Source organism: Hippocampus zosterae, chromosome 7, assembly GCF_025434085.1.
Source record: "Hippocampus zosterae strain Florida chromosome 7, ASM2543408v3, whole genome shotgun sequence".
Classification (NCBI taxonomy): Eukaryota; Metazoa; Chordata; class Actinopteri; order Syngnathiformes; family Syngnathidae; genus Hippocampus; species Hippocampus zosterae.
In genome coordinates this window covers 20,827,954-20,853,516 of record NC_067457.1, presented here as the reverse complement: position 1 = coordinate 20,853,516, position 25,563 = coordinate 20,827,954, and the positions used below count along the sequence as shown (strand labels likewise).

The 25,563-nt window shown below is 44.4% G+C and overlaps 3 protein-coding genes across 3 annotated transcripts; 2 read left to right on the top strand and 1 right to left on the bottom strand.

Annotated features, from left to right (window-relative positions):
* Positions 1 to 3,822: 3,822 nt before the first annotated feature.
* On the top strand, positions 3,823 to 6,962 carry LOC127603565 (UPF0500 protein C1orf216 homolog). Its single transcript, XM_052069904.1, has 2 exons — positions 3,823 to 3,927; positions 4,942 to 6,962. The coding sequence occupies exon 2, from the start codon at positions 4,964 to 4,966 to the stop codon at positions 5,960 to 5,962; it is 999 nt and encodes a 332-aa protein (XP_051925864.1). The 5' UTR covers positions 3,823 to 3,927; positions 4,942 to 4,963; the 3' UTR covers positions 5,963 to 6,962.
* Positions 6,963 to 15,581: 8,619 nt separating this feature from the next.
* Positions 15,582 to 16,745, bottom strand: cdca5 (cell division cycle associated 5). The gene has a single exon (XM_052071437.1). It carries the CDS (start codon positions 16,719 to 16,721, stop codon positions 15,882 to 15,884), a length of 840 nt encoding a protein of 279 aa, XP_051927397.1. The 5' UTR covers positions 16,722 to 16,745; the 3' UTR covers positions 15,582 to 15,881.
* Positions 16,746 to 16,872: 127 nt separating this feature from the next.
* Positions 16,873 to 23,725, top strand: psmb2 (proteasome 20S subunit beta 2). The gene is made up of 6 exons (XM_052071440.1): positions 16,873 to 17,087; positions 17,543 to 17,665; positions 17,751 to 17,821; positions 23,117 to 23,279; positions 23,363 to 23,412; positions 23,549 to 23,725. Exons 1-6 carry the CDS (start codon positions 16,997 to 16,999, stop codon positions 23,645 to 23,647), a joined length of 597 nt encoding a protein of 198 aa, XP_051927400.1. The 5' UTR covers positions 16,873 to 16,996; the 3' UTR covers positions 23,648 to 23,725.
* Positions 23,726 to 25,563: the final 1,838 nt, after the last annotated feature.

Genomic DNA, 25,563 nt, shown 5'->3' with positions numbered 1-25,563 from the left:
AGGATGCCTTGCAGGAGGGCCCGAGTAGACATCATTAGGAGCCAATGCGAAGGGGGAGCCTTCACTTTTTTTGATTTTTGTGAGATTTACAGTATGTATCGTTTTATTTAACCTTTTAACGTGGTTATTGCTTCACATGGGACTATGAAAAAAAGAATAGTCCAGATATGTTATTATTGAGCCATGACCGTCCATTTCATTGACATGAAGCGGATTCCAAATGCCAAGGGTCCTTTTTGTGGGGTCAAGCGAGCCAATCTAATTAGATTTTAATAGGATCTCGAGATTGATATTCCTTTTTTATTTTCATGCTTTGTCTTCCTCCAACATCCCAAACACACTACCCCCTAGCCCCCCCACTCCCCAGGCGGGTGAACCGTGGGGTCAAAATCTGTAAAACTTAACATAAAACCTCAGTGAACTCTCATTTCACACAAGAGCGGGAAGGTTACACATTTTGGCACAGAGGTCCGAGCTTCTAAATATCTAGAGGACATGGATCCGCTTCTATTCTGATTTTGAGGATAAGAGAGGACAGAGGGTGGAATAATTGAAGAGAAACAAAAGCCGCAGCACCTAAGGGTGTTTTTTTTTCTGTATGCCATGCAGCATCCACTTTATGCATGTGGGATAAAAGTGTAATTATAGTTCAAAACAAGCCATGCTGGATTTCACTTTCGCACGTCCAGGCTAGTTTGGCTCATTTTGTAACTGTGCTGGCTCACTCTCCTTCTCTTGGTCTGTGTTTTTCGCGCTCTCTTATGTGCATCTCTTCTCCGCACTGGCGATCTGACAGTGTGGCCCATGGGTGCTGGCCGCCCTCGGCCGCTGTCACAGCCCGAGACCTCTGCTGGACCAGATGTGGAGCCGAAGCGGAGGAAAGTGGGTCACGGTGCTGCAGGCTGTGGGAGCATTCAAAAACAAAAAACAAAAAGTCTTATTATGTACAAGGTAAGTTAGGCTCCTTTTTCCTTGTGTGGAAAGCGTTTAGTGTGAACATTACGGTCTTAGGCCTCAATTCCGCTGATATCGCTTTCTCCGCAGTGGCGCTGTTTTGTAACTTTTAAAAGAGTGAGATGGAGAGAGTGATGATTTTGCGTGTGACGAGGCCTCGGGCGTGTGGCTTGTGTTTGATGTATTTTTTATGGGCTTAGGCTACTGGTGTACGATGGAGAGGGGAGGGAGAGACGAATGACGCCTGGAGCTGGTGTATTTGAATGTGGATGTTGTTAAAGGAGAAGCAAGAAGGGATGGAAGTGTGTGCATGTGCGTGTGAGTGTGTGTGTGTGTGTGCGTTCGTGCAAGCGGGGAGAAGAAGAGGGGATGAGTTTCTCCGCCGCCAGCGACGACACGTCAGGGGGACGAGAGCAGAGAGGAGAGAGACACTGAACACTTGTTAAGTCTGTCTGATGTTGCCTCTCGATACCACACACATACGTATTGACACCCCCACCCCTAACTCATACAAAAACAAAATCACTTGCTAATAGCTACTATGCTTTCTTATATCTGAGATTGGTCATCAGTTACAAGAAATTATTTAAGGGATTACAGTTGCATTATGGGTGGCATTAAAACATTTCCATCTTCCAACTATTGTTTCATTAATTATAGCTAAATAAATTCGTCAGTGTTTTTAGGTATGACTTTAACAACACCCATCCTGTATTGCAAATCATTGTTCCCCATTGAAATGAATGGAAATTGAATTAATCCGTTTCACCATGCCCTACAAACACCAATATTTTTTGGGGTATGTTTTTTTTTTCAGGACATAAATTGCCTTCAACAATATTGTGCTATATGAAAACGCCGTTAGATAAATAAATATTCTGTACTACAATTTGTAAAATAAGTTTATTCAACACAAGTAAATTATCTTGGAACCAAACAACCTGATTGCCAAAGCCTTTGAAGAACACATTGTCAGCATTTAGTCAATAGCATATGGAAAAAATAAAAATGTATAAATTTAATTTTTTTTTATTTTTAAACTTAATTTTTTCCTCAATCCTTGAGTTTTTCAGGACAAGAGAGTGAATGGATACTATACAACCTACTATGAGGCAGCAGAGCCGTGACATTTGTCACACTCAAAGGTTTCTGGTTAACCTGAAAAAATGAAACCCGTGTTTTTTTTTGGGTGGGGGTGGTAGTTAATGTTGTCATTAATTAATCCAGCATCGAAGTACACTTCACAGGCTTTTTGTACTTTTACTTAAGTAATGGAGTTGAATCAGTACGTGTATTTTTACGTGTCTTTTTGTGTGTGTGTGTGTGTGTATATGGTACTTCTTAAAGACAGAGAGTGAATACCTTTGCCCCCTCTGGTGATTTGGTTCTAATTTAAGCCTTAAAGTGTTTGCATAATTTTGAATCATCAGACCAAAGATGGCTTAACTCGAGATTCACACTGTGCTTATTTTGTACGATTCTGTATTTCCTGAGGACATAGATGAACTTGATGGGCTTCTTGATGTGATTGTATAACTTATCATGTGGCTATTTAAGTAGACAAGCGATACAGTGAAGGAAAGAATTTTTGGACCCTCTGCGGTTGCCCATTTCAAAAAGAAATGAGCAGTTGTTTAAAATATTGTGGATTTTATCAAATGAAATATGTCAGGTCTGATCCCCAAACAACACATGACTGTACCAGCTTTTTGCGGGTCTTGAATCTTGGAGACATATGCGGGGCTTGACTGGTACAAAAAAAAATTTTGTCTTAGACCTGACCGTGTGTACAAACATGATTGAGGATTGTATGACAAACAATGTCTTCACAAGTATGTTTCCTGAGAGTACAGGTGTCAAACTCAAGGCCCGGGGGCCGGATCTGACCCGACATCTCATTTTATGTGGCACGCCAAAGCAAAATAAATCAACTTTCATGATGCTAGCTAACATCTGTACCGAAATGTTAAATTCTCATCTGTAATAAATAAGAAGGATATTGTCATCATTCTCTTGTAACCAAACCCGTCGTAACAGTAACTGAAACAAAAGTGGAGTAAACAGTTTTTTCTTGACTTGTTTATATAGTTTGAGTCATAATGGCCGTCCAAGGGAAACGGTAACTAAAATATGGCCCACGACAAAAATAAGTTTGACCCCATGCCTTCAAAGAAAATAATAATTAACCATATCGCGGCTTGGAATTGAAGCGGACTTACATGGGACAGGAGAAGAGAGCCAATCTCTTTTTTGTTAATGGATGCTAAAGCTTCTTGTTGCTTCCAAGCTTAGCTTGTAGCAGACGTGTGCACATTACAGCATGACGTCTTTGATCCACTGGTGAAAAGGACACTTTGAATCGCTCCTTCATCTATAACTGCTTCAAAGTGTATGCACGATTGTCTGTGTCTCATGTGTTGTTTTGAATTATTTTGTCTTTTTTTTGGGGGGGGGGGGGGACTTTTCTTTTGATAGCGCCACGGACACCCGCAGCGGCTCCTCGTGTTTTATGTTAAGAGGGAAGAAATTTCATCTGTGCTGTATGTTACACATACAGTAACTTTGTAAATTTCCCCATTGTGGGACGAATAAAGGATATCTTATTATTATTAGTACATTTGACAATAAAGTTTATCCGATCCAATCCAATTTGCCCCAAAATATAACAGCCCACCCGGCATTCGCTCTTTCTGCATCCCAGCAAAACACAACGTAAAAAAAAAATGCATCAAACATGCTTTGTCACGCTCCTCTTATTCTTTCCTTTCCTGACCCCCCCCCCCAGTGCAGCCGTCCACGTCTTTTTTTTTTTTTCCTGGAACCGCATGAGTCAGGATCAGAAGGGGGAGGGGGGTGATGAGAGAAGAGGAGGATCGACAACACCGCGTCGGAGGAGGGGGGGGGGGAACGTTGGGAAAAACGCAGCGTCGGTCCAGCCTCCCACGTCCAACGAGCAGCGAACCCGCAACGAAGGTAAGAAAGAAATCACAAGCGCATGCAAATGAGGCTGAAATGTCAGTCAAGTGACTTAAGCGAGCAACAAATAGGAACGGGGAAGGGCGGCTTGTGTTGTTTTTATCCGGGAAGGGGAGAGAGACGAGAGAACACTGAGATGGGGTGAGTGTTACATAACGCGCAAGGGAAGACGCATTTAGATACATTTCGTTTATTTCCGCGCTAACACGCTATTTATGTTATTACGACCAATTTTTTTAAAAAATCAAACATGAAGTCTGCGAGAGCCACTAGTCGTCGTTTTTCTGCTTTCTATAAGCATCTAGTCAAATCCACGGAACCCCTCTTAAAGAACCGGAACGCCAATCCTGCTTCGACTCTATTTGGGTATTTTTCCTTCTCATTTTAATTGTTGTATTATTAAATTAGTATTTGTTCTCTGGTCCGCGCGTGCTCGGTGATGAGCTGTCCTTCAGCACCGCGTGAACGCGCATGCACTCAGAGAAGAGGGAGGGGGTGGAGGGGGGGTAGGGGGATTGAAGGGGGGGGTGGATTGACAGCAGCCCCAAGTCAGGATTACAGAAATTTCCATTCCGGGGTGACATGTTAATGTGTGATGCTAATAGAATTGGAGTGCAGCGCAGCCGCCTGTAGTTATAAACAAAAAAAAAACTATATTGGGGGTGACCCGCAAAGGGTGATTTAGAGGTGAAAGAGTTTTAGGGGGTCTTTTCATCAAACGCATTGGATTCTGTTTTTGGTTGATTGCAGATCCGACTACACGATTGTTGATCTATTATTTTCTTTGTGAGCATTTTTATGTTCATATTATAATGTTTTGGTGACGTGTTTATTTATGTTGGTTGCCTGACACTCTTATTCGATGTATAATATGTGCCTCCGTTGCAAAAAGCTGGAAAACACCGCAGCACAATAAAGTGAATGTCAATTGATTTTAATTATATATACACTGTACATACAGCACATTTGACAATAAAGTTCTACTTGATACTTGATCCTGTGTCATTACAGTGAGAATCAGTCCAGATCGGGAATGCTTCATCAGGATCAGCCTCTGGCCTACAGAGGTCAAAACACAAATCGCTCCTCTTCCTCAGTGTCAAGGAGGAAATATGATCAAGATGCCAACCATAATTTCCTGACGAGCAATGGAAGAGGAAGAGGCGATGAAAATCAAAACCTGCATCGCCCTAGTAAACTGGGCCCTCTGGGCCCCGACCTGAAATCCTCCCCAAGCAACTCCGGCATCCTATCACCTCGCTCCCGCCTGCCCTACTGGAGCACGCTGGAGCCCCTTCAGGAAATCGAATACGCTGATGACGGCTATGGCCGAGTGCCTCCCGATGGAGCTGAGGAAAAGAGGATGGAGGAAGAGGAGGGACAGATGATGACCAAGCACAGGGAGAAGATGGAGTTCCAGAGGAGGAAAAGCAGCAACCGAAGCAGGGATGACCCGGAGGAGATGATGAAGCTTGAAAATGACGACGAGTGGGGGGACAGCGGCTCGGACTCGGACTCTGGCGGGAGCATGTCCTCCATCCGATTGGAGAAGGGAAGCAACTGGTTGTCGACGGGAGGCTTGGAACGGATGGCGTTTGGGGAACAGAAGTTGAGCCGCCACGACAGCGAGCCGACCAGAAGTAGAGAGTCATCGGGAAAACGGAGAAGCTTAGGCCGCAATTCCATATCGGGAAGTCACATGGAAGACCTCCCGGAGGAAGGAGCGGAGGAGGGGCATGACCAGTCATCGGATTCTGATGGCGAGCTTCCCGAAATGATGGATGCCGTGTGGACTCTGCGGGACCGCGAGAGGTTCAAGGCTCAGGAGATGGAGAAGCATCAGGTGCAGCTGACCATGTACCGGCGCCTGGCTCTGATCCGTTGGCTGCGCACCCTGCAAGGACGCGTGGAGGAGCAACAGAATCGCCTGCAGTCCAGCTTTGATATCATCCTCACGCACAGGAAGGAACTGTTGCGCATGGGTGCCGCCGTGGTCAACGCCCCGCCGCCCGCCGCCGTGGGACAGTCATAGGAGCGGAAACGAGGAACAATGAAAGCGATGTTAATTTCATCTGAGATAAAAAGGAAGAAAAAAAAACATCTGTTCACAAGAGATGTATTAGCAAGGCAAAGCAACGGGAAGCGCTCTGAGTTATTGACATCGGGCAATTTCATCCAGTTAGAAGCCGGGAGCAAGTAAATACGTCCATTTTTAATTTCATGTTATTTTTTTATTTTTTTTGTGGAAAAGGTCACCCTTTCGGAAACTCAATCTGATGGGTCCAAATAATTAACCCAACTTTGGGTAAAATTAACCCAATCTGCTCAAAGTCCAGAGCTACCCAGCAACCTTTTTTTTTTTTTGGTGCGGGGGGGGGGGGGGGATAGTAACTAGGGGAGTTCCTCTTTTATCATTTGAATATAAACTGCAAAGGAAAAGCATCAAATCTGCGAATATGTATCCGAATTTGCACACTGTGATGTCATGTCAAGGTGACAACCCCCCCCCCCCCCCTCCTCCCATCCCAAAAAAATGTATTTCCCTTTTACTTGCACTTTGAAAATGAAGTTAGAATCTGTCGAAATGGATTATATATATATCCTTTTTTTTTAATATATTTGTTCAGATTCACCAAAATTTATTTATCCCTGTGGGGCAATTAGAGTGCGTGTTTAAGATCTCAGTTTAACCGAGAAATTATTACAATCTAGAGTCTCATATATTCAGTATATTTTCTGTTTGTTTGCTTGTTTTGTTTTTGTTTTACATGTTTTGTGACTGGAATGATCGAAAATCTTGTTGGTGACTTTCTGACCGACTGGAGTCTATATCTACCATAGTAAACCTTAAAAGTAGTAAAAGGAATGATGTTTATTTTTAAAAAAAACAAAATTAAAAAATGAAGAATGAAAAAGCCTCATTGCGGGATTCGTGTAACTCAAGTCTTTGATTGTGGCCAACATCTCAGAATCGTGTTGTGATCCTCTGTATAAAGACGGTTAAACAAATGTCAATAAAGATATCAAAATAGTTTCTGTGTTTTTTGGATTCTTGGCAGCTTTAAAAATGAAATGGTTTGTTTATCTGCTCTGAAGGGGAGTACATTTAGCACACAGCCTTCATTTTATTCCTAATCAGCATGTTTATCGATGTTTCGCTCCGTCTGCTGTGCACACTGTAACCCACCCTCGGGCTTAATGTCCTTTTAACTCACAATTGGCTCTTTGTCCCGTGAATAAAAGTTGGCTTGTATGAGCCCATCACACGGGCTTGGGCAGAGCCTGTTCCTGCAGACAGTGTTATTGCCGTGTGAGGCTGCTGACCACCCCCCGGCACTGAGATTGTCTCACCTCTGTGTGTGTGTGCTCACACAGATACCAGCATCTTTGCCACCCTTTAATCGCCTGTGAAGTTGACGGGTGGTGGGGGGGGGAGGCCTCGCCCATGCAGAACGCCCTTGGGGGAGCATGTCAATCGGTACCCCGGGGCCCTGCACCTTCAAAGAAGGGTCCCCCTGGGAAACAGACGTCAGGTACAGGAGGGGAGGCCAAAGCCTGGGGCTGCCTAAGAGAAAATCCACGGCTATAGGCCCTCTGAACCTCTCCTATGTTCGGCTTGTCTTATCGCCCCTTTGTGGTGCAATCATCACGGCGAGCGGAGCGAATTTCGGGATTGATTCTCCAGTTTGCTGGCTGGGCGTACGCAAGGCACCAAAGCAAAAGAGGGATAACACGTTTACAGCGGTTACAACGGTTTGTCATGTGCGTAGTTCTCCAACAGGACACTGTGAGAACAAACGTTGCTTTGGATGCGGATTTGTAAAACACTCAAGCTGATTTCAAGGTGGGCTAACTGGATATAAGCAACTGAAGACAAAAGGCAACCCATGTCTCTCTTGTTGTTATACGACTCATAATGCAGACTGAAATAAATCTTTTATTGTTATTGTGACAAAAATTGCATGCCTAATTTACAGGTTTTTTTCTACAACAATAGGCAATCCAGTGAGTGGCAATGTATGACAAATTTTGCCTTTAAAACAACCGATACCGTCCAATTATTATATATAGATACTGTCCCCGGGCCTTGAGTTTGATACCTGTGCTCTGTACAGTTCATACAGCAATATACAGTAATATGTTTTCAAATTTCCCCTCGTGTGGTTTATTTTATGTGTTAACAAACACGAGGAATATTTCTTTCTGTTTAATCGTCAAAAGAATCCGTTTGTTTTGTTTTTATGACTTTGTTTACAATTACTGATATTAGTACAAGATCGATTTTGTTGAGCCTCCACTACCAATCAGAAATAACGTGATTCCTGTGACAATAAATGGAATGAAATAAGAGCTGTCGCATGTACAAATAGTGCCACTTTCACTTCGTATTTCTTCGTGTCAAATACTGTATTGTGTTGTGGCTCTATTTTTTTTTTAAGTTTGAACCAGAAATGACCACTAGGGGGCGACCATAGATCACAGACACACGAGTATTAGCTTGCCATTGATTCCGGTTCACATCAATGGACTCTAAAGGGCAACTTTGGGAACTCAACGGACCCCTAAATCGAAAAAGTAATTTCAAAGAAATTTTATTTTGAAAATTTAAACGTGACTTTCAAGAAAACAACACTTTATTTATTTTTTATTTTTAAGAATTACCACGTCCCACAACGATTCGCATTTCCTCCATTTCACGTTTCTCGTTGCACTTTTCGAATCAAAGGTTCACCGTTTGTATTACAGCAACACCAACGTGGCATGTTTTGGCAACTCTTGAATCATCTTATCCAGGATTTGATATGAAGTCAAGTTTGACAGGTCAGTATGGCTTAATAATCACAAGTCCATGAACGTTTCTTCTTGACGTCTTTTTTTAATATATAACTGCAGTCCATGCTGATAGAAAACCTGGAGGGAAAAAAAAGTGTTTCAAGTGGCATTCGCCTCTTTCTTTTGGACAATATTCATCACATGACACTCCTGCTGTGGCCAAGTCTTCAGTTGGTGTGTGTGGGGGGGTCTTTTTGAACATAGACATGCATATAGAAGCTATCATAGTCTCTCTCGCCCCTTTTTTCCTCTGCCTGATGTAGTGTGACAGTGTGTTAGCCCGCAGCACTCTGCTGGCTTGGAAACAATCAGCTTTGACAGAAAGGGGGTGGAGGAGGTGGTGCTGGTGGTGGTGGAGAGGATGCGGTGGGGTGGGGGTGAGCTTGCGGGGAGAGGTTGGACGGTGGGGGGGTGAGGAAGGGTGAGTGAGGGTGCAGGGAACTTGCGGCCGGAGGCCTGGGTATGATAAACTGGATGAAAAGAGTTGTCGACTGAGGCAAAAGCTGGATGGACGGGTGCTTGAAAGGATGGATGGACAAAGTGTGTTTGACAGAAATGAGGATTGCAATACTTTGCTACACAGTTGGGTACCAGTGAGGAAATACGTTAAGCCCAAAGGAGCCGGAAAATAACTGGTAGTGCGCTCCTGCGCCGAGTGTGACTGTTCAGTCCGACACAGCTCAAGTGACAACAGCAAAACTAAAGAACCGAGGCAACATGAACTGCCACGAAGACAGATGGAAGAGTAGGTAGACAATAATGCGACAAGGCTTTCATCTCATGTCTTTCTGGAGGATACCGTTAAGTTCCAAAATGTATTTTATTGTTCTTCCATTTTAATGTCGGGCAGCCAAATTTTCACACTTCTTATGCGTGTTAAAATGTTGCATCAAACATTTGCATTTCCATTTCTTAGGGGAAGAATTGTCACATGATTTTTTTTATAGATTCAATTTAAAATATTCCCCGGCATGCTGGATGAAGGGCGGATTTATCAGCAGACAAACAAAGGTATTCATTGAGGGCACCCACAATTCCAGGGACACCCAAAAACCTCATAAAATCTGATTAATAGATATTCACTCATTTAAAACAATCTGCTACTGTTTTAAGCTGAATTCGCATGCTTAAAAAAAATACATGATTATTATTAAATTATGATCATCACAAGTGCCCCGCAGCCCCTCACACCATGACCCTTCTCGTGCAATGAACTCGTCCATCTTCTCACTGCACGTGTGCAGACTTGATGCAGGAACACAGCAGCAAAACAAAACCGGTTGTTTTGATTTAAAAAAAAAAAAGCAATATTTCACAGTGATATTAAACGTGCGTTAAGAGCAATAGTCAGACTCTCTTCTTTTAGTTGAATTTTCACCCTTTTTTAGTGCATGGCAAACATAAATATTCAAAACCTTTCGATGACGAAGGCCCCATGACCGTGTTGGCCTTGGGCCCCCCCCGGATGACTAAACACGCCCCTGGACAAAATGTGTTAGAGCAAGTCTTTTCTCGTTTAAGCCACGTTTCAGTACTTATTTACTCATATGTGTTTGTGTTGTCAGGCATTGGTTAAATTAGGCCAAACATTAGCCAAAATGAGATTAACTTTGACCCAACAAGGACGAGCACAATAATTGAATCTTACGTTATATCGTAACCTGTTGAACTGAGCAGACCTTGTCGACCTCGTTGCCACTTAACCACTTGTCTCTCCCCGTTAATTTAGTTAGTCGAGCAATCGGGTTCATTATAAAAGCCCCTCTCAAGATGCGACCACTTGTCACTCGCTTTCGGCGCATGCGCGCACGTGAGGCGGTTGTCGTTGACGCCTCAGCTGCCTCGCCTGCTTTAACCAGCTAATAAATATGAAAACAGCAGGTTAAAGTTTTTATGTCTCAAAGGATTATAGTCTTCTATAGAGTCCCATGAAAAATCCCCCAAACCTCATAATGCTCAATGTTGTCCCATAAAAACCGTGTTGGACAAAAGAGGGAGACTGGGGGGGCTTTTTCACGCATAAGAGGTTTTCTCAAAAGCACATTGAGTGGAGCCGGGCCTTCGACCCGCCCATAGATTATGTGGCTGTCAAATGAAAGCGAGGCTGGGAGCGGCAGGTGCGTGTGCCAGGCACGGGGGGGTGAGGGGATGGGGGTTACTGAGGGGGTGGGGGGGTCACTGGGGTCTGGTGACCACTCAGGTTTGCGGTGCATGTACAGAGAATGGTTAGCAGCTGCCGGCAGGAATGTTTGCACATTGTCACTTCCATTTAACTTGCTCTTTTTCTTTCCTCTCATTCCCCTCACACATCAACGCAGACCCCCATGAATGACCTACCCCCCACCCCCCTCCCTATATGCCTCCTCTGCGGAAAAGATGGAGCTAAACGCTGACAGTTTGTCCACAAAGACCACATGGGGAGCAGGTCACGAACACCTCAGCGCTGTGAAATGGAGGATCAAAGCGATAAGTCAGAAGGGAGATCGAGATGGCGCTTTGCTCGGGGAGACTCAACGTCGACACACTTTTGTGGCTCGTCGCGCTTTTCGTCCCCCGCAGGCCTCTTTTCTGCAAGTTATTGGATTCCGATTTTTGAAGCGACGGCGGCAACATATGGCGGTCTGTCGGCCGAGCTGTTGAATAATGCGCCTGGCGAATCGAGCCGTGCGACGTTGCCAAAAAATCAATCAAATAACACGCGCCACGCAAATCCGCGCTAAATTGGCAAACTAGCCTCACGTCGTGTGTCTTTTCACGGAGTCTTATCTTTTTTTTTCTCACGCATTGACAAGAAGGTCAATGCTTTGTGATCAGACCGCAGTTAGCAATGGTTGTTCGCCATGCTGACCCTCGCTGCATCTTCGCCCCCCCTCCAAAACGAGCTGTTTGCACCATACCTTGGCGTCTAATCTCTGCCGTCCCATTCCAAACTGTGGCCTAAGGCTATGTGAGGGTCCTCGCTTAATCCCCCCCACTTCCCCTCCCACCCCCAATCCATCCAAGTCCCACATATTCCGCTGGGATTTGGCAAAACTGTTACATGTCAAAGCTGCACAAGAACGCTTTTTCACACCATCTTCGAGCAAAAAGGGGATTAATGGCCCCACCATTATTTGCAATGAAAATGAATAACAAACAGCCGTCTGTTTATCCTGGAGAGAAAAATGTGTCCTTGTGCTTTTTTTTTTAAATCTTTTTTTTTATATACCCCCCCCCCGTACTCTCTCTCTCTCTCTCTCTTTCTGTTTAAAAAGCGTGGTCTGAAATCTGCGTGTTAAGTTACCATATGATGCGTTAAGTCTCCCTGCAGGGAATTAAAGTTTGCACATGGACGTTGTTGGGTGCATATATGATCACAAAAAAAAATGTTCGTGAATGAGAACCCACTTTGATCTGAACAGTCCCATGCTGGAGTAGATCTGAATTTTATTTTACTACATTTGTACATTTTATATATATATATATATATATATATATATATACTAGCTGGTTCGCCGCCCTCCGGGCGGCTCATCAGCTAGTTCCTGCGGAAGGCTGGTAAGGTGGGCCTTCGGCCCACAAAAGTGTTGTTGCTTGGTTCAACTTTTTGTTCATCTTCATTGCTTATCGCGAAAATAAAGAGATGTTTAGCTCTACTAAATAACTAACAATTTCATTGCAATGCTTGTGGGTAGACAACATTTTTTTGCTAAGATGCCCGCGCGATCGTAGTGAGCCACTGCCTGAGCGGCGCAGTGGCGGCGCGCAGCGGCGCAGTGGCGGCGCGCAGCGGCGCGGTGAAGTAGGTACGTTTTGAAAAGGGACAGACAGAAGGACAGACCGCGTGCGGGACGACGCGCAATATATATATAGATAGATATATGCACCTTATGATGATGACATTTTGTTGAATTCACAAATACACATATATATATATATATATATATATATAATATTTATGTATTTGTGAATTCAACAAAATAAAGAAAGAAAGAACAAAATGTCCTCATCATAAGCCTCAGAATGTACAGTATACTTTTAAATATTGTTGTTATAATACCATTAATGTGAATGGGTTTCCGTTCCTCACGATTGCTAAAGATAAAGCAAAAACTACCGGAATTATAGTCAGCTCGCCGGGTCCATACGCGGAGTTGCTGCCGGCTAGCTTGCACCCTGCTTAGTAGCTTGCACGCTTCCTTTCTAGTGTCTCCCGCGGCGTATTTTGATGCGAACGTAGCACGGCGCGTGTCAAAGTGCCGTTTCATCGATGGTATTTTGTCATTGCAATCTGAAGTGTACCATACTCGTCATCTTTTTTTTTTCTTTTTCAGGATTAGCTTTGAACTAATGACCGAGCGGGCTGATTCAAAAAGGGGGCGTTTACCTGTTTCCCCAGCAACGGCCTACGTTGGACAGTATCATCCAATTAAAATTTGCTCCTGCTGCCAACTGCAGCCCTTAACAGAACGTGAGCGGTGAAAAATCGATAGAGAGATTAAACAAGCGAGAGTATTTTGTTTTATCTGCGAGCCAAATGGAATCATCAAAAGAGCCACATCCGGCTCCCGAGCCATAGGTTGCCGACCCCTGCTTCAAAAACATCGTTTTTTTGAAGCAGACCCCTATTTTAGATGAAGGTGCTAAAGGTATTTTGTTGCTCTCACCGAAAATAAAGAAAGAAAGAAAGAATTGAACCTATTAACCCTTTGAGGGACAGCGGTTACTACAGTGGACATCTTAAATCGCTTGGAAATGAAACGCATCCATTTGGCAAAATCCCCCCGACCCCTGCATTTATTTCTCGCCTTTGCACTATTTTCCGGACTCCCCCCCCCAAGCAAAAACTTCATCCCCACAACTGCCAAGACAGACGACGCGGCTCGCCTGGAACATACGAAAATGAAATATGAAACAGTGTGTGTGATAAACTGGTAGATAATCATCTTTTCATTAAAACTTTCATCCCGAGTGACTTAAATATTCAAGGGGCCAATTACGGCGCTTTGTATCTCTTTCTCTCACACTCTGGCTATCCTTAACAAGAGCAGTCAGCGCGCGAGGGGAAGCCGCGTGGCTTGAGGGGTTGAGTGAGAGCATCATTATGGAGCGGTCTAGCGGAGGGAGGGAGGGATGGAAGGAGTGACCTACCGTCCCTCAATGGGGGAGACAGGGAGCAGCAGGCCTCATGCCAGGCTGTCCAAACACTGCGATAAGGACACGGCAAAGCGAAAGATGTTAAGACTTGTAGTGCAGGTGCATTGGTTGGATGGGTGGGGTGGAGGTGATGCGGCGGGAAAACAGAAACAGACAGATCGAGCCCAGACAAGTATAGATTTTCCATGCAGATATGGTGGAAAGACGTACGCATTTTGATGAGCGCCACAAATAGGGTGCACGATTCTCTTGTATGTAGTGTTTGTGTGTGTGTGCGTGTGTGCGAGCGTATTAGCAGTCGGCGCACTGAAGCCCACGGGCGATTCCTGTGTGAGCTTGCGATAAAGGGGGGAAAGGGAGAGGAAGTACAATGGGGGGGAGGGATGGGAGTAGGGGGGTCTGTGGAGGATGGGGTGAGAGGAAGAAGTTAGTTGGTTGGATGGGAGGGGCTGGAGTAGAGGAGAGTTCTTCCTCTGTGCTTTAAAAAGCCTCTGGATCATGTCCCCGTTGGTCCTTCGCTTTATACACACACACACACACACGCAAACACACGAATCCTTCACCCAATTCCTCTCTTCTCCCCCAAACGCCCCCCCCCCTCTCAAAAAGAGTGTCTTGGCAGGGTAATTAAGAATGGCCTCTAAACACAGGCGTAAAGCAGCCACGCTCCAGATGAAAGTAAATGATTAAAATAATTACAGGCTGCGAGATGACGAGCCGGAGTGTGGGGTGGCCTCCGGACATTTGTCAGTAATTAGATAATTAATCTGAATGCAAATGATGAGCCCTAACGAAGCAGTCAAGCTGAACCGGCGACAACTGCCGTGAGTGAAATGGGAAGGGGGGGGCAGTTGGGGGGGGGGGCATGGGAGGGAAAGAGGGAAAAACACATCTTATACTGAGAGTGTAAAATATCCACCCTGCTAGAAAAATCTGCATGAAGACGCTCCCAAGCAAAAGGCGGCAGTTTGATTTAGTTGCTGCTGGTTGACAGCTTCCGTCTCACTCCGTTTGTAGCGTTCAGTGATGGTGACAAGCTCACTTGTTAAAAATATACCAAAAAAGGCCTCGCACGAAGCGCTACATGGCCCTCTGCCAGGCAGCGGAAATGTCAAATGAAGGGTACCGACACAATGTGGCACCTGAGGAGGCAAACAGTGCAACATCCTTAAATGTATGAGTAAATTGTGGATTTACTCCCTGCCGACAAACATTCATTATTTCTCCGCACATTCATACCGACTGTCAACTGGTGTAAAACTCAAACTTGATACTTGCGGTATAGAGTAAAGAGGACATTGTCAATCAAAGTGATCTGTTTCAAATGAGGGGCTTGCTGTGTCATTCTGAGTGCCATGGATTTGTTTGGCCTCTTGCATTAAAAAAAAAGTCGTTCAAGGACGGCAAAAAACTGCTGAACAAGAAACAAGGAATATTATTGAGGTACGATATTCGTCGTACATTACATTCCAAGTGCGCACAAAAATAAAATAACTTTATGTGTTGGATAAATATTTTTCACGAAAGCATATGCATTCGATGTGGTTGGAAAATATTTGACTTGATAATTGGTTGCAATGTCACAGGCCCAAGTGACAACAAAAAAAACGGAACTATTTATTGATGAGCAGATGTAGAATTGGACTTTCCAGTCACTAAAATAAAACAATAAGAAAACAATGTAGGCAACTTCACCTTTACTCTTGTCTCACATACGACTTTACAGAGGCAACAAGTTAAACGATACAATGGTGATTAAAACAGAGAAAACGGTTCAGAATAAATCCCATTAAGACCATACGTTACACCATGATGCCAGAATTATAATGCAGGAACAACTAGAACATGTGAAAAAAAAACAACACATCACATTTAAGTGAACTGTCTGTCCTTTCAAAACTGGCATTTAATCAGCATGTCGTTGAACACAACATGCTGTCAGGCGCCCTCTGTTCAGTGTTTTGTCGGTCTCCATGTTTATTTCACTCCACAACCAACTCGAACTGTTCAGCCTCCTGGAACTCGGCGTTCATCTTGGCCGAAAGTGCATCCAGCTCCGTGACGTCGATCTGCTGGACCTTCCTTCGTTTTTTTTTCTTCTTTGCCAACGCCACGCCGGGGATGTCATGGACCGGAACGCAGTCCTCGGCGTCCAGAATGAAGGAACTGGGACCAGATGCGGTACTTGAAACCTCCAGAGTCGACTGAGCCCGACTCACGCTTCGTCCCACTTCGGGGGTCTGCAGCATCTCAAACCCGAAAAGAGTCTCTCGGGCGTCGTGGCTGTTGAAGGATTTGTCGCCGAGTCTGGTGTAGGAGCGACGCACTTTCTGCGACCACATCGCCTCGCGTGCATCCTCGACTGGCTGCTGGGGACAAGGCTGGACCGGCGTCGATGGCGGAAGGATCGGCGATGGCATGGCGGCCTTGTTTTTTGCACCGGAGGACCGCCGGGTCTCCCGAACCGGACCAGGAGTGGACATCTTGTCCTTTTTCTGTTGGCTTCCCTCTGATCGCCTCGGCGTATTTTCTTTGTCGTGCACAGATGCAGTTGTAGTTTTCCTGGGCGCTATTTTCTTCAAAGTGAAACGCTTGACTGGAGCGTTACTGTTACGCGCCATGTTGTTTTCCGTATTTACCAAGGGAGATGTATGAACAGATGCAGTTGTAGTTTTCCTGGGCGCTATTTTCTTCAAAGTGAAACGCTTGACTGGAGCGTTACTGTTACGCGCCATGTTGTTTTCCGTATTTACCAAGGGAGATGTCAACCGCGGGGACCGTCTTCGCTGCGACGAGTCGTTTAGTTTATTCGAATCCGTCATCGTCTTGTGGGTCGTATGTGTTTGTCCCTTTATTCGATCTCCCGTAGAAAAACAGATATTCTTTTTGGAAGTGGGTTCGGCGAAAAACACAGAGCAAGCAAAGTCCGTTCAAAATGCCCGCCCTCGTCGCGTACGAGATACGTCATCCGATTTCCGCCGACGTTTAGACGGTGCGCCGACGACCAGTAACTTTTGCTGTGTAATCTGTACAAGCGCGGCTCGAACGCGTCTTTTATATTGAATACTCTCTGCCAAAATAGCTCTCGTAATTTAAAATGGAATATTTAATCGGCATACAGGGACCGGACTTTGTCCTCGTCGCTGCCGATAATGTCGCAGTCAGCAGTTTTATTCAGATGAAACAAGGTAATGTGACAATGTGTTAGCTTAGCATGACTACCCGACTAAAATGTCAATGTTATATTCGGATATTACTCGAACTAAAGAACGTCTTGAATGAAATGTGTTGTGTGTCAGGTATGACGTTAGCTTTTTCGAAAAGTGTCTGCATTCATCTATGTCTAATCTGCTATGGCAACATTTGCACCTTTATGAATGACGAGGTTGTTTTTGACTTTTGCCGTCTTCCATTTAGATTTCACCATTCGCAAATGCGCATGCATATCCTGTTAGTATATAGAACATATCCACACCAGAAAGTTTCGTTCGGCAGTAACTAAATTCACCCCAAAATACTAACGAAAGTGAAAGTCATTGCGTTTTAAAATCAGTCCACCCACAGCGGTATTGTATTCTTTCCGATAGTGACTTATATGTTCTGGATGCACTTCGTGGTAGTTAATTTCTCCCTTATGTGTCAGACGATGACAAAATGTTCAAACTAAGCGAGAAGATCTTGCTGCTGTGCGTGGGAGAGGCGGGAGACACGTTGCAGTTTGCAGAGTATATCCAGAAGAATGTTCAGCTCTACAAAATGCGAAACGGTAAGCACCTCAAATTGGACTACAAATCCACTTGACGAAAGACTTGGTCGAAGTTTTCTTTGTTCAATGTTTGTTTCCTTTACAGGCTATGAACTCAGCCCAGCAGCCGCAGCAAACTTTACGAGAAAGAACCTCGCAGAGTACCTTCGAAGCAGGGTAAATATACGAAACAATCGTAAAGAAAAAGATTTGGGGGGATACAAGAGACACATGACTCCCAAAACTGTCTTATTTAGGGAGAGAATGGCAATACCCATCGTAGGCAAACCATTTGGATTCAGTGTGGTGGTTTTAAAAGAATAGTTTTAAAATAAGTTCAACACATTGTTAGTTTAGAATTCAAAAATACAATTTCCTGTACGGAATTTACAGTACTTTTTTTATCAGAAATTTTTATCATAAATTGTCATTGCATGGCCTTCTGTGTCTCAAAATTAGAGCTGGAAACCTGTTGCAAAAAAAACCTTTTAAAACATAAAATATTCGTACATTATCGGTTTTGACGACAATTTTACTGCGGCAGCACCTGACCATTATTGTGCAGCAGACTGGTTTCACATGAAGCATTAGTTTGACAGACTGACACAGAAACAAACACAAAAATAATAAATTGCTCACTAACCTGTTGCCACATAATGGACAGAGTGGCCTTTTTTATGTGAGACTCCAAAACTCTGTTTTAAGTAGGACTTAAGTATGACTGTTGATAATCTGGATGTAGTGGCTACACCAGATTTTTAAATTAATCTATTAATTTTTTTCCCCCCAACCCAGTACTCAAAGTCCCACCGACTGGTGGTTCGGAATCTCTGCTAAATGCCAGTCCAGGGTACACTTGTGCTGCAATTATACTTTTGATTTAGTATCACTATATGCCTCACACTGACACGAAAAAAAGTGATTATTAGAAGGTGTTGTGATGCTCATGCTAATTTGTCAGCAGTTGTGCAGCTGCTTCCTTTCACAAGAGCAGAAGGGTGAAAATAATTACAAAAAACAATTAGTGTGGCCGGGAAGGGAATGTGGGACACATCGAGCCAGGGATAGAGGTGCGATAGCAGCAGTAGGGGAGCGGAGGGAGTCCCAGCGGGCACAACATGTACTCTCAGTAGACCCACACTGTACAAAATGGAGTGTGAGAACCAGGAGGAGTCAGTGTACACAAGACTTTAAATTCTCCTGTCCAGCTGGGAATTACAGCAGCACCGTAAAGGACCTCATATTTCTCTCAACCTATAAATGATCCGTTTGTCTATTAATTAATTCAAATAGAATTCACGATGAAGTGTCAGTCCAACCTCAACTTAAAAACAAATCAAGATCATTTACATCACTTTCCTTGGACCAATTGACACTTTTCAGTTTGAGTAAACAACAATACGTCACACAAGGTTACAGAAGATGGGCATGGTGCAGGGTGGCATCATTTGCGACCATATACGAAAGAAACTTTATAAAAGGCACACCGCACAAAACAAAACTGCTCAATTGAGTCGACTCTACATCTGCCCAAAAAAGAAACCTCAAATAATTTGCACATGGAAGAGGGCTGCAGGATCATTTGTATTCAGTCAAGGTTGGGAAACGTTGAACCAGAAGGAGCATTTTTATTCATGTCTTGTCATACGCTTCAAGGGAATCTTTATTTTTGTGCCTCTTGGTTACGACTTTGGCTTTGTGAGCAGTGGATTTATCAATGCTGCATTCTCAGGAGTGCTGAGAAACCAAATCCAAAGCATTTTTTTCCCAACCAGCATCCCACACCTTCCTCCAGCTATGTTTCCTCTTGCATTCAGCAACCTCCAGAGTATCCGGACATTTGCAGATTTTGTTGGATTAACTTTTTTTTCCCAATGTTTTCTATTAGTCCGTCTTGAGTACGGGGTCTGAAACGTCAATTTTCACGATCAATGTTCTGTTGTTTTAATTATGGCTGGCCAAATTATTTCTGAAGTATTGGTAATGATAAAAACAAAAAGATGAACCGGCGGACTCTTCCTCGTATCTACTCTGCATCAGCCAAAACTAATGAACTCGTGGAGCTTAAGATGGTTGGCGGAATACGACATCATTAACTATCGATTTATGTGAAGATGCCTCCAGATGCCTAACCTTTTTTTTTTTCCAGTTGATTTCTGGGCAACTGTCCCAGATATTTGGCAATTGGTTTTAATTAATTTGATTAAATCAGAGTAGATTCATATCTAACCACTGCAAAAAGAGGATTTATCAAGATAATGATTTGTTTTGGATCCAAATTGTTACTCCTCCATCCTTAAGTCATCTTCTGAGTGCATCAAAGCCCCACCCCCCTAACCCCCATCCCCAAAAACGATCACCGCACTGCCAACGTATCCGAAGCCCTAGGTTAAAAAAAACCGACTGGCTGATAAATTAATCAGGCCTATATTGTTAATTCCTATGGCCTTATTCCTGCAGGACACATTCCAGATGAGTTCTGTAGACTGAGAGATGTCACACTCCAGTGGCTGCCGACCACCGGGAGGTGTCGTTAACTCTCGCCAGCAGAGCATGTCGAAACGTAGGAGGCCGGGACTTGCCTTATGTAGCGCCGCGCTGGCCAACCTGCCGTTCAGGAAAACAACAGGGCCGCACTATTAACCTCTGGAGAACCGCATTTACTCCAGCTTAAGGGAGCAAGGGAGAGCGAGAGTGGAGCGAAACAAAGAGAGGAGAGGGAAAAAAAAAAGTTGGCGGTAAACGTAATCACCTGAGGCTTCGACAAGTCCGCATCAGTAATGAGGCGCAGGATTCAGCGCAGGGCCAAACGAGAAGTTCAAAGCCGATGGGTCCGTGGAATCCTGTCTGTCTTCCGCTGCGTTTCGGAGCTTTTGTCTCAATGCTGAATAGACACGTCGATCTACAAGAGCGCTCAGAGGGTACCTGCCAAGGTCCTTGAGATGGCTGCAATGTCTGCCATCTTCTGCGGTCAAGATGAAATCCGAATCCTCTGTTTTCATCTTCAACATTTTTTGGCATCTTGTTTGTAACTAGGGGAACATTATTATTTTTTCTTTAATATACAATAGAAAATAGAAAAACACACTCATAAATGGCTTCTTCTCTTTTTTTTTTTTGTTGCTGTAGTTAGCATAGCAGATAGTTTTTTCTTTTTTTTTTAATTGACAGTGATTAACCACTATTGTAGCAATTAAACATGCTGTTAGAATACTTAAGGGAGCGATGGATTTTCAGGGCATCCCCCAGCAGCGATCAGTGATAGATTGCGACAGGAACCTGCTCTGTTAGGCCACGGCAACAGTTAGCCTCTGCACGGCGGCACGCTACAGCTGGGGCCCATACGTTTTGGCGATAAATTTTCCAACGGGGGCACACAACGGGCACAAATAATTACTGCTACCATATTGCGCACACAATGCAACGGCTCCCGCGCTCAATTAATACAACAGATTGAGGAGGAATGCCAATATAGAGAACACGCCTCGGGGGCAATCACGGAGGGGAGAGGAGTGGGCGACAGGAAAGAGAGGATGGAAAGGCAGCGCTTAAACTTGGCAGAAGAGTTTGACTGTCGGTGCAGTATTTCTGTGCACTCTACAATTTTCTCAAAATACTATTAGTGGAGGTTTGGAAGGTTTAAAGGGGGGGGGGGCAGAAACCAGTTTACAGTCAGCTCCTGAAATATTCATCTCATCTTTTTGGGTCGAAATATCACCACCATACATTTGAAATGAAATGAAACAAGATGAGCTTTAATTGCAGACTTGGCAGGCCTCAAGTGCAACTGTCTTTCGTTCTAGGGGTAATGAACTGCTTGCTCGGTTGGATAACAGGTTAGGTGATTGACCTTTCCCGCACAAACTCCCTGGTTGCTTTTGCAGTATGTTCCGGGTTATCGTCCATCTGCACTGTGAAGCACCGCCCAATGAATTCTGAAGCGTTCGGCTAAATATGAGCCGATCGTATTTCCGCAAACACTTCAGAATTCACAGTGGTGCTTTTGTCAGCAGCTCGTTCTGATGTCCACGTCCCAATATTAATGGACCTGATTGTACCTTTCTAAAGTAGTCCCTTTCTGAGGCCAAAACACGCGCTCTGATGATGCCTCGGAATTAGTCATTGGATTCATATCTTTGTATATTTTCATTTTGGACATTGGATTGTGCTTAAAATTGAAGGTTTGTGAAAAGAACGGTGGAATTTTGATTTGGGTTATCACTAGGAACAGGCAGCTTTTTATCTTGTGTGTGCTTTAATACAAAAGTGCGTGTGTGTTGGGGAGTGGTGGGGGGGGTTGATCAGATAATGCACATTGTTTGTTAATGTGAATCAAGGTGTGAGTTCAGGTGGCGGGGTTAACAAGGTGCCTTTGAGGTGACATGGGAAGGTTATTTTGATGCCAGCTGCGTATTATTGTTTCAATGTAACCAGTGAGGCAGGTGTCTGGTGGGTGGGGGTGATGCCACTTGGGGCGTTCGCAGGCTCACAGAGGAGTAAAAGCGCGCATACAAACACGCGCGGGTGCGATACGTGGCCGTACGTGCTGTGCGCCGATTCGCGCGCGCACACACACACATATAGTTATGCTTTTGAGTGAGTGTGTGTGTTTGTGCGAGGCCATCATTAACACTCGTACTAAAGCCCACTCCACAGGGGATATAACGATCATCCCCCTCGTGGCAAATATAACGGCAACACAAGTCACAGAAATAAGCAGGTCAAATGTGTGCCAAATTGAAATGACGGGGAAGGTGTTGAGATCGTCACCGGCCCCGGCTTGAATGAATCACCTCGCTACAAGAGGGAGCGACATTGTAATTGTTTTTGTGTTTCTATTTGGCGCTAAAAAAAAACACCCTTTGTCTGTCAAGCATTTAGGCTTCAAGATATTTTGAAGTCCTCCAAATTGTGTGTTTTTTTTTTTAATTGAGGAAAGAAATTAGTGTACTGGAGGGAGAGAAGAGGCTGGAAGCGTGGAAGATGTAATTTCGAAAGACGGAGGGGGGGTGCAAGAGAAACGACTTTAGAAGTTTTTAATGAGCCCTGGCGTGACTCGGGGGGCTCGGGGTGAAGGCAGCGGGAGAGGAGGGGACGAGCGAAGCAAGGAAGAAGGAGGGAGGGTGTGATGAAGGCGGTGACAGGGGTGCTGACTTCCAGCAGATGTCACAATGCAAGTGACTAACCCCCCCCCTCCCAAAATAATAAAGAAAAACACACACATTTGACCCATCTCCCTCTTTCATATCAGAGGAAATGGATGAAAAAGGTCCCTATCTATCGAAAATGTGGAAGTTCACTTGGTCAATACGGAAAAAAGAATGAAGTAACCTCGGATCTTTTTGCGGTTATTTTAAGCCGGAGGCGTTTGATCGCAGCTAAGCAGAAACACGCGAGGCCGCAGTGAAATTTCGAAACGGGCACGTGAGCAAAGGCGGGCGCCGTGACACCTTCATCCTCCCCTGTCTTCAGACGCCATATCACGTCAACATGTTGCTGGCGGGCTACGACGACACAGACGGGCCGGGTCTGTACTACATGGACCACTTGTCCTCGCTAGTCAAGGCCCCCTTCGCCGCCCACGGTTATGGCGCCTATTTCACGCTCTCCATCCTTGACCGCTACTACAAACCAGGTGTGTGCTAGGCCCCCAAAAGCTACCTTCAAACATCTCCAATTTGTCCCCCCACAATTCATGGTCATCTTTGTGTCTTCCAGATCTGACCAGAGATGAAGCGCTGGATGTGTTGAAGAAGTGCATTGAAGAGGTTGGTTAACATTTCATTGCACTTTTTAATCACATAACTTTTGGAAAATTAGTAGTCATTTCTCACTCGATTCGGTTTCTCAGGAGAGTTTCGTTTGATTTGTTCTGATTGTCACTGTTGTTTCTGCCGCCGCCAGCTGAACAGGCGCTTCATTCTGAACCTTCCCTTCTTCACCGTCCGTTTGATTGACAAAGAGGGCATCCATGACCTGGAGAAGCTCTCTCCCACCAAGTGATCGTTCCCCTTTTTTTTTCTACCACTGACCTCCTTGTTCTTTCTATTCCAATAAAAAGTGACGCGCAGTTGAGATATACGCTCTTTGCCCCTGTGGTGCTTTTCGCTATGCTCTCTAGTTTACTCATCTGCAACATGAGAACACGCTCCTGGCTGTGTACTTTTGCACTTGAATTCAGTCCGTGTGCATTGGACACTTGCTCATGCTTGTGTGCTTGCTAAAAATGTGTGTGTATGGGGAAGGGGGGGAGGGGGGGCAAAGTGACCAAAAAAAGGCAGATTTGTTGATTTATGATCGACAGCTGTACCAGATGAACCAGCACTCATGCCCATTTGTTTTGAATCTTGCCTAAAGTCATACAGTCATGGATGTAACTGGTGTAAGGTTTTGACAAATCTACCGGCTGCTTTTTTGGGGACTATCAATCTTTAGGTGTATTTGAAGGAAAAGATTTACTCTGAGGCATAGGGGCAACCCACAAAGCCTTCAATTGAAATCTCCTTCGCAAAGTGGAGACCTCTGGCAAGGCTCTCCTGTCCTTATTTTGGATCTGCATTAAATTGTAGACCATTGATAATGATTAGAACTAATTATCAAGAAACACGAAGTTGATGCACTTTATTTGCTTTATTGGATCACAAAAAAAATTGATGGGATGGGAAATGGCACCTGACTTTTTAGTTGACACCTGTGATTTAGCATGTGCTCTTAAAAAGATTGTTCCCTTAAATTTTAGATAGTTTGTGTAAATGTAAATGTAAAACCGGGGACAGACTGGTAACCTTACTGAATAGACCTGTGTGTGAGTGTGTGTGCGGCTCCATTGCTGTCTCGCCACCTCATTCCACAGACAGGTGATTAATAAACATTAAACAATCCCTCCTCTCTCAAACACACCGGAATCTTCTTGACGGGAAGAGCAGCATATGTTTGCCTGCAGGCACACACACAGAGATGGAGAGCGGCCCTGCTGAGTGTCAGATAAGGGGCGGGGGTGGTGGTGGGGGGGTGATGGAGGAGGAGAGCGGAGGTTAGGTTACTGAGAGGAGTAATGAGATGGGTGGAGAGAGAGAGAGATAAGACAGGTATTTGAGAGGATGTGTGCGGCCCCGGGAAAGCTGGAATAGCATTTGGTGGACCAGGCGAGCTGGTCCATGGGAAGTAAGTCACGCACAAACAGATGGTTGAATCTGAGTTGTTTGGCTTATTGGACATTGGGGGTCAAACCTCTGCATGGGCTCACCCCGTCATTGTGTTCAAGGCTGCAGATGGAGCGGAGCCCCCTTGAGTCTATTTTAGGCCCCTTTAATTTTACTATAGTCACCATGTTAAGAGATTTTTAACCAAGGTTTGCACAGTTTGATGCCGACAGGAGGACGAAGTTCCACGATCCATCTGTTGCGTTTGTCTTGAATGTTGAACTGGGGGAATCATGATAAGAAGAAAAAAAAACATGAGCGCGTCTTCTGGAGCCTTTGATGTTCTTGTAAAGAGAGTCGTTTAAGGTTAGTAAGAACTCAACCGTCAATAGAGGAAGAGGAAGTCACTGCAGGCTTCATCCTGCTGTTGATGAGTACTCTATACACATTGAATACTGTAAATCTAATTGCTATACTATGAGGCAAAATATTTTTTGAGGTGTCAAATTATTGTTTTTTAAAATATCTCTATAAATGATTCATTGAACCTTCCTGACAGCTTTTCCCTTGAGCATGGGTCACCAATGTGGTCTCCGCATTCACCAGGTAGCACCCATGGACATGAGTAAGCCATGGGCCTGTTCTAAAAATACCTTACCAGTGGTGGGACATTGTAATTATCTACGAGTGATGTCATGTTTGAAAATGTGACTATGTTGATTTCCTCTGTGGTCAAAGGATTGGAGGTCAATGTATGATTGTTGACCTTTACATATG